The 9,880-nt window shown below is 40.4% G+C and overlaps 1 protein-coding gene across 1 annotated transcript; it reads right to left on the reverse strand.

The window, feature by feature from the left end:
* Positions 1–648: 648 nt before the first annotated feature.
* On the reverse strand, positions 649–9,880 carry LOC143415858 (uncharacterized). Its single transcript, XM_076881274.1, has 4 exons — positions 9,076–9,880; positions 5,528–5,633; positions 2,091–2,687; positions 649–1,771 (listed from the first exon to the last, which is right to left on the reverse strand). Exons 2-4 carry the CDS (start codon positions 5,543–5,545, stop codon positions 1,079–1,081), a joined length of 1,308 nt encoding a protein of 435 aa, XP_076737389.1. The 5' UTR covers positions 5,546–5,633; positions 9,076–9,880; the 3' UTR covers positions 649–1,078.

Raw genomic sequence — 9,880 nt, forward strand, 5'->3', positions numbered from 1 at the left:
ACAAGGTGTGTAACATCTAGCAGGGTGACAGAAAAACCCAGGGTAACTTCTAAGGACCTCAACGTCTCTCTCACATTGTGTTTTTTAAACATGCTTCCATTTGTCACTTCAGTCTTTACTCTGAAATACAGGAAGAGAAATCATGGCTGAAACATTTTCTCATGAAACCAGGGGTGTGGTCCAACAGTCAGTTTGGTGAGGAAGGTTCCTAACTGAGAGAAGTGACCCAGAAGTATCTGTGTAGCAGCCACAATGAATCAAGATCATGAGCTTTATTAACTGATCAAAGTCTCTTCTTTCATCTTCTGTATCATTCAGTTTGCATTGGTAATGCCCATTATTGTAATGCTTTTTTAAGACCAGCAAAACTTTATTTCACTTTGGGTTAGCTGGGATAAGTGATGGATGGAGGGAATTTTACTTCAGCCACAGAAATCCTAAACAGGAAGGAGGAGCAGAGTTACAGCGGATCACTATCCAGCAGGGAAACAAGGTTTATTTCAATTTCTTGGCCATGAGTGAGATTTACTGAGTGGGCAAATTAGGGAGACGACACCATCAGATCCCGAGCCCTCCATGTGTTAATCAAGAGACGGCTGCTGTGCTACATCCATAAATAATGAATAAATTAGGAGCTAAAGCTGAAAGGACAGTTTATTTGTACCATCTTCACGTGAACACATTCAAGAACATCACAGATGAAGAAACATTAAAAACTTCCACACTACATAAAGCAAGAAAAATAGTTTTTCTTTCAGGTGGTTTCAGAAAAACAGAAACATCAAACATCTCCAAGACTCTCTTTGAAAGAACTAAAAACCTTTGTTCTCATGGTCCAATCATGAGTGAACTCCCCGATGAAGCCTTGTGTGCTAAAACATGTCAGAGTTTTAAAGGTTAAACATGAGTTTCCAAAACGTTTTGCTGGAGAACAATGAACTATTTGACTGAGTTTCAATCATTTACAGACGAGCAAAACCAGGACAGAGAAAAAAGGACAAAACTGACTCAGTAAAACAACAGAAAAGAAGATCCCATGTAGATCTGTATTATGTAGAAGTTCAGCCCAGCAACCAGTTCAGTTCAACACAAGTTTAAATGATTCTATCTGAACTCTGTGGAGCCTGATCTCAAGCTTTTTGAGTCTGACACAGAAACCAGAGGATCTTTCTGTGTCTTCAGATTCACTGTGATCCAGTGATGGGAGTGATTTCAGCCCTGAGTGATCGCGCTGATGTTTGCACAGAGCAGACAATGAGGTGAATGTTTGGGCACATTGGTAACAGTGAAACAGTTTATTAGTAACGTGGGATCGTTTGTGTGCAGAGTATGAACTGAGATTCCTGAAGCTCTTGTCACACTGGTCACAGCTGTAGTTTCCTTCCATGTGTGTACGTTCATGAATGTTACGATTACCTGACTGTGAGAAGCTTCTCTCACAGTGTCTGCACTTGTGTGGTTTCTCTCCTGTGTGGACTCGTTTGTGTAATTTAAGGTCCCTTGCAGTGGTGAAGGATGACCCACACTGATCACAGAGGTGCTTTTTAACCCCACTGTGAATCAGTTCATGTTGTTTTAACTCACTTGTTGTGGTGAAGCTTCTCCCACATTCTTTGCAGTATTTCAGTTTGTCTCCAGTGTGTCTACGTTGATGTACTTTTAGGGTAATTTGCTGACTGAAAGTTTTTCCACAGAGGTCACAATGAAAGTCTTTCCCACCACCACAGTGATGACAGGGTTGAGAACTGGATCCATCTGTGTCGCTCTGCTTCTAAACAAAGACACAAAGACAGTGTAAGTCAGTCCTTCAACATTTGTATCCTGAACGTCGCCTGAAATAAAGAGCATCTCTGCAGACGTCCAACTACATTTGACTGTTTCAGTTAACACACTCAGTTTACTGGGCTGCAATAACTACAATACTACCACCATAATACTACAGTAATACTAAAATCATAACTGAAAGGAAAATCTGAATAATCACTCAGAGCTGCTTTTCCATGCAGTAGAATTGCTAACATGCTAACACAGTTTAATGAGCAGAGTTGTTCCAAACAGTCAGGCTAAAATGACAAGATATAAATACATACCTCACAGTAGCTGCACTTGTAGAGTCTCTTTCTGGTGTGGATCTGTTGGTGTCGTCTCAGGTGACGTGGAGATTTAAAAGTCTTCTCACACAGGTCACATTGATAAGGCCTCTCCTCAGTGTGGGTAAACATGTGTTGTTGTAAGTGTGTGTGAGTTATAAACTGTTTGCCACACTGTTCACAGCAGTACACATCATGTCTGGTGTGAATGCGTAGGTGTGTATTTCGGTTCCCTCTCTGGCTGAAAGTTTTTCCACAGATGTCACAGCTGTATGCCTTAATTCCAGAGTGGGTAACTAGATGCCTCTGTAAGTTGCTACTGTGAGTAAAAGCTCTGCCACACTGATCACAGCTGTACGCTTTAACTCCACTGTGGATGAGTTGGTGTGTTTTTAGGGAACCCTTCCAGGAAAAAGACTTTCCACACAAGTCACAGCTGAACGGTCTCTCTCCAGTGTGGATGACCTGATGCTGTTTTAGTTTAGCCCTCACAGTAAAACCCTTCCCACACTCGTCACAGGTGTGTTTTTTCTCTCCCTTTCTTCTGTGAGGTTTGTCGGCCTCCTGAGAGCGCTGACTTCTGGCTCCATGTTGGTCCTGCAGTGACAGAGATACAAACAGAGGCAGTGAGTGAAATGCAGTCGTGGAACAAACTCAACCTTCAAACTCCATTAACACTAGTTTTAAACCTGAAGGTGGAGCGTGGCACCAAACACCTTAAAGGTCTCTTATCCCCACCTGCTGGTAGTTCTAACACATTACATCCAACCTGCTGTTAAAGATAATTCATGACTGTTCAAACACTAAAATCATGCCCATCCCTCCTGATTGTACACACACACACACACACACACACACACACACACACACACACACACACACACACACACACACACACTATTTTATAATTTAGATTATTTTGTTGTTTCCTATTACATATTTCTATAATTTGTATAGATTTATACAGAATTATTCAGTGATAATAAATCCTATGTTTGTTTATTCTAAAGGAACCCCGTTAGCTTCCACAACAGATGTTGCTCATCTTCCGTCAAATACTCACATAAATTATTGCACAATAAAGTGGATTCAAGATATCCACATAATTTCACTCTTACATCCACAGTGAGGTTTCACAATTGTTCAAATATAAGCAATCAATAATAATAATAATAATAATAATATCAATAACATTGAGGCACATTACACAAATTTCAAAAACAAATCATGTCTTACAATATTTACAACAACTAAAAGCTCTGTAAATCGGCTTTTAAGTGTTCATTGAAGTTTTGAATAATTCTCTAATTTTTTAAGGCAACTTATTCCACTTAAAAGTTGCTCTAAATGTAACAGTTTTACAAAACGTTACTTTTAACTCGAGCATTTACTAAATTGCAGCTTGTTGAAAACTGTGTAATATGATGATGTATTTCATCTGGATACTGCAGCTGAGCAGAATAAATGTGGTGTGTTTAACAGAATTGCTTTCTTTAGAACTACAAGTAAGCCATAGAATATTTTAGCCTGTACAGGAAGCCAAGAAAGGTTATTATGCATTTTATCAATATTAGTATAGTATGAACATCTTCACACTAATCTGGACGCCTTATTCTGGACTAACTGAAGTCTGTTAAGATCTGTCTTATTAGCTGCTGACCAAATGATTGAACAATACTCCAGATGAGACATTACTAGTGCATTAATGACATCTTTCATAATGAAGAAGTGATACACAAAGAGCATTTCATAGCCATAGCTATGCCTTGTCGGCAGAGTTATGTGACATTAGTGATGTTTGTACTTTCAGTGTTAACTTGGTTTTAAAGCCTTTAAAATATACGCCGTTCAATAGTCGACCTTAATCTGACAGAGAATGTGATGATTTTGTGGATAATTAAAGTCAGTCATATATCCACAAACACAACAAGCTGAAAGTCAGTGATGCTGCTCGGTTTGCAGTCCTGAACATCACGGCACAAGCAGGATTCACTGCACTGTTAATGTTAGCTGTGTTATATTGCTGCCTCTGTTCGGTGGTGTCGAGCCAAACGCACTTTAACGTGTGTTTGAACGAGCTGACGGTTCACTCGTTAAGCTGAAAGAAAGATGCTTTAATCACAGCAGTCACACATGTGTCCACTGCACCATCTGGAACTCTTCTTGTTTACACTCGTAATAACACAAACACTAAATCCTGCTTCTCTGGTGCTGTTGTGTAGCAGTGTGTACACCTGAGACTGTCACCTGTCTGTCTGTCCTGCACTCTCTGTCTGTTTCTTTCTCTCTGATTGTGGAATAAAAGTATGAACATGTGTTTATAAGTTACACTTGTGTTTGAATCCTGCAGCTTATCACACATTTGATTTCCATGTGTGACGACTGCAAGTGTCCAGAGTGAGGACAGACTGAGGGAGCCACTGCTGCACATCATCTGTGAGGCTTTGCAGCCCTGATGATCCACCAGGACAAACTCAGCAGTGTGTGAGGAAGAGGAGGAGGAAGAGCCAGCAGCAGCTGACAGATGGAGAGAATAGACAGACTGTTCCCTGTTTGTGAAGGACTGCTAGGAAAGTTTAACATAACTGTCTGTGCTGAATCAGTCTTATTAGGTAATGTTCAAATAATGTGATCATCCCAGTGTTTCCAGTGTGGGAGAAAGTACTCAGGGCCTTCAAGTTACACACTATGAAAGGCAGCAACAAGTTTAATGTTCAGAAACCTAAAGTCTGTATCAGCAGCAGGATGGAGCTAAAATAAATGTTGGTTTCAGTTCTATGAAGCTTTGAGTATTTTGGATCAGTAGCTGCTGTGTTTGTTGCATCATATTGCTGTAACTGTTTATATGCTTTATATATTCTGAGCTAAGTTGATCTATAGTGTTACATGATACACTCTCAGAAATAGAGGTACGAGAGAAGAACATTTTTGTACCTATAGGAACATTTTTTTAAATGTTCCCTTAAAAGTACATTACTGGTGTTTAAAAGTCCAGAAATGCCCCTTTAAAGGTTCAATTTGAAATAAAGTACAAATCTGTATTATAAAAACTTAAGCAGCAACTTCTCCAGGTTCCAATATTTATGCAATTCTCAAACCTTTTGGCCACGACTGTATAACCTCTTCTGAAGTTTAGTGGATATTATACATGGTTATGCTCAGGATGTGTCGGCCAGTTTCCACTGGAAACGCCTTTTGGTTAAACTGTCAGCGAGGAATTTGCATTTGCACTGTTACATTTTTATATAACTTTAATGCACATAAACAACAGCTGCTTGTTTCAGTGAAAATACATTGATGGGTTTTTAATAAAGTTGTGCAGCTGTAAAGTATTTTGTCTGGTGTCAATTCTATCGTCAGCTACATCGTTATGGCAAATGTTCAAATGTATATGGTGATAAATATCTTTGGTCATATGGTCCTGCTCTGTCTGTCACCTTCTGTGTTGAGCTCATTGTTTCCTCTGTAGTGGCTGAGCTGAGTCCAAGTAGCTGAAAATGTTCCTCTGCTGCTCCGTCAGACTCTCCTCCTCCTGCTGATCAGCTGGGACACAAAACAGATCTTTGTTAGGCTCCACACTGCACTGAAGAGTCAAAGTGTCTCATATGTTCATCTGACAAGTAAAAGAACACATTTTTGTTTCCCGAGGTGGGCAACTTGTTGGAAACAAACACAAAAGCTTTGAGCACTGATACCTGCCATTGCTGGCATTGAAAGATGCAACGCCAGCAATGTGGATTGTCAAGACTCAAACCAATCATCAAGCAAAGACAACAGGGATCATTTGTTTCTGTTTATTTAGCATTCACAGCATTTGTAGTTGCCTTCTGTGCAGGGGAAGTCCACGCACACTGTGTGGTACCGCCATCCGCAGAAGGTGCATTCAACCTCTGTAAGAGAAACGAGATTGTCTGAGACTGAAATGATATTCACTAAAGAAGTGGTGATTTGTAAAACTTCAAGTGTATGATAAGGTGAAAACAAATACACAACTGCATGTCATGTAGTTGAAGGTTTTTTTTCTTTTGGAAGACCGGAAAACACTGAACGTTATAAATTAGTCCTTTATTTATCCAGGTAAAAAAAAATCTCATTGAGATTAAAAATCTCATTTCCAAGAGAGACCTGGCGTCATGGCAACACAAGTCACATACCACACAGGTATATAACATTTATAACAAACACAATATCCCAACATGTGTAACAAATGTATTGTGCTTGAAACAAATTCAGAATAGGTGATAAAGCAGCTGCACATGTGTGTCACGAGTAAATCTGGCTGTATAACAAACAGAAACAAGTGATGCTGCTGTCTTTGCTCAATGGTTGGTTTGAGTCTTGACAATCCACATTGCTGCCATCTTTCAATATGTTGAATGCACCAGTGTAAGTGCAGCCACTCAGACTCAATGTGTTCATAGAAACAGGTGCAGATGTGTCACGAGTTCATCCAGCAGTAGCTATGGCACTTGGCCACAGGGGGCAGCAGTGGACTGACCTGCATTCGAGACTGCTCCAGCTGCTCTGTGACAGTCAGTAGATCTGCTACAAATTGCAGATCATATGCAAGTTTTGGAAATGACATTATAAATATTCTTAACTTAGCCACGGCAGCATTGTTGATGTATTACCTATATACTACAAATTATTCCACCTGCTGAAAAGTGGATCTAATGTGGGCGGACTCACACTTAGCAAATAAACTTGTGATGTGAGAATGTAATCAAACTGTTGATCAGAGGCAAAGTAATTTAAAGTTTATGATGCTATCGTCTAATGTTAGCTGACATGATGTTAGCTTGTAAACTTATGTTGTTGTCTGGGTCTCATGTCTGATCTGATGATAATAACTGTGACAACACAGAGATTAAATAAAGGACGTTGGTGGGACTTCTTATGTTAGAACTACAACTTCAGTTAAGGAGTGAGACGTAAGGTGACAAGGAGAATGAAGAGAATGAGAAAGAAGTAACTGGGAAGAGAAAATGAAAACACAAATTTGAAATGATCAAATTTGTGTTAACAGATGATGGTGATTTTAAAAATTCAAGTGATTTAAAGGTTTTATCCTATTTGTTGTTGTTTTTTTTCATATTCTTCTATTTGCAAGAGGTTATTAATAAAACAGGTTCTCTTTCTGGTTTCTCTTTTTGGACGCACTCTCTACAGCTTATCACATCCAAAATGGCGGATGTCAAGTACAAAACCTCGACAGAAACAATCAGCAAGAATTTTAGCATCAGTCCAAAATAAAACTGTCCAACTACAGAGTTTTAAAATCCAACTAAACTATGAACAGAGATCTTTTACAAATAGGCTATTGATGAGATGACAGTGGTAACAAAAACGTACACATCCGCGCACACAGACAAAATGGCGGGAGAGCGTTTAACGGTCGACCTCATGAGTCCGTTACCGTGAACTATGGAGCGGCAGATTTGTGCTGGAACTGAGCTGCACACAGCTGATGTTAGCCAGGAAACATTACACACTGCTAACGTTACCTTCACACGGAGCTCCACACGGAGACGATCAGCGTCAGGCACAAACACCAAGTTCAGAAAAGAGGAACTTTGAGCAGGAAGGAAAGAGTCAGAGCGGCGTTTGAGGACACGTTTACAACCACGAACATCAGAATCTGTCTGTGCTGCATTCAAGTGCAAGTTGGAAACTCACTAATCTCTGTCATGTTGTCCAAAGATGATTTATTTCTGATGGTTTTCTTGTTTGAAACACAAACATGTGTCAGCACTTTGTTGTTCTTCACCCTGCAGCATTTGAATATTTCAGGAGTAAACTGATCATAAATTCATGAAGTCATGACTGAAAGTGCAGACTGAGAGTGGATCACATGATGTTTGAGGTGTGTCATGTGACATGTTCAGTATTGTCACACATGTCTAGATTGTCCCTGATATCATAACTGCTCAAACACTGATGATTATATTTGAAGAATTATTCCTGATGGCAGCAAAGTTTGAATGGAGCTCTCTGTCTGTGCTGATTTGTCGCCCTCTGGAGGTCAAAGCACAAACTGCATGATGTCACTGTAACCACCACGGTGACAGGAAGTGTTTTTAAATGATGAAACATGTCAGTGATGCTGATAGTGTGTTCATCACAGACGTTCAGGCTTCGTGTTGACATGAATCAAAGTTAATGTCATTATGGACCAAGGACAGTACTCTGGGTCTCCTGCAGAACAACTCGAGCTGTGATACCTGAATGAAGAGCCTCTGCTGCTTTAAAGAAGGAGGCTCGAGGCAGAGGTGAGGTGCAGACCAACCAGCTTTTATTCAGCAACTTTAACAGAAGGATCAGAAAAATAAAACTATACAGCACAGTGATGCTGACTGAAGCCACAGCATTAAACTAAACAAGCATCGGATCATCTTTAACAACATCTAATAAATAATGACAACTATTTAATCCTGTATTTCCTACAATAAAGCCTGTTCAGATATTTGTTGCTGATGGAAATGTAAAAGGCTCCCAGGAACCAAAGGACAAAAACAGAGGCAACAGTCACAGCTGCAAAGGATCCCCTAACACATAAACTGGTTCGAAGATATTTTCTAGCTCTGCAGAGGAGCTTGATTGCACGGACAGTAAAAAGTGGATTCAATAACAGCAGCGAGCGCTGAGTGATATAACGGTGCTGCGAGCAGCAGTGCAAAGGCTCACACAGAGACAGCAGCTACACTGTGTGTGGATGTGATCCACAGTCACAGCTGTGGGTTTCAGTCAGTGTGTCTCTAACTTCATGGTCACATTTCAAAGCTTATTGGAGCCAGAAGATGTACAAGTAAAAGATTTATTGCTGTACTCGTCTACCAGGATAACAGGAGGTTCATAAAGCTGTGTAATACTTCAGCTTTACATCATGGAGTAGTAGTTGTGTCCCTTTGTGTTTATTAGTGTGTTCACACGTCTACTTTAACTTCACTCTGTAATGAAAGGATTCAAATCACTGATAAATACATACATGCTGACTCTGAGTCTCAGTGAAGGAGGAAAGGATGGATGAAGGCAGCCTAGTGTGGGTCATGTGTGTCCAGCAGTCATCCAGGGCCTGGATCCATCTGTAACAGGAAGACAAAGTCCAGCCTGTAATCATCCTATCAGGCACAGCGTTTCCATCCAGCATCCTGACGACGCTAACAACCCGTCAAACGTCTCCTCTGGTCCACAGAAGTCACACTTCCTGTGTCATGTTTACCTTTTTAAGTGTGCTATTCAAGCCTGTGTGACCAACTCTGACTCTCCAGATTCCATCCTGGTCTCTGCTGCAGCTTCTTCTACACGACTGTTTTCTGTATAATAATATCTGCCTTTCCCGTCTCTGTCCCAGTGTGCCTGCCACTCGTCCTTCATCTTTACCTTCATTATACTCTTCACCTCACTTTCACTGTATTTTATAGTCAAACCTGCACGACTTCTTCTTGCTGCACCTTTTTAAACTTATCGTCCTGTTCATTGCATCAACACCGATATTCACAGGGAGCCATAAGAAATCCACTTCTATCCCTCTGTGTTTGATTCTATACAGTAAATGAAGTATATCAAAAACAATATGTTGCCTAGAGTCTGAAGACATATCACCTGTGCTCACTAGCACGCTGCTAGAGTCCCAGCAAACCACATACCTCCATATTAGTGCGTCCTCCACCCAGTTCAAGCCAGTAACATCACTACCAGCTCCCAGTATAAACTGCCACATCATCTGTAATTCTTTTACTCATCACCAAACTTATTTGTGGGAGAACAAATGCAGCAGCCGTTCTTTTATC

Source organism: Maylandia zebra, unplaced genomic scaffold (assembly GCF_041146795.1).
Source record: "Maylandia zebra isolate NMK-2024a unplaced genomic scaffold, Mzebra_GT3a scaffold11, whole genome shotgun sequence".
NCBI lineage: Eukaryota > Metazoa > Chordata > Actinopteri > Cichliformes > Cichlidae > Maylandia > Maylandia zebra.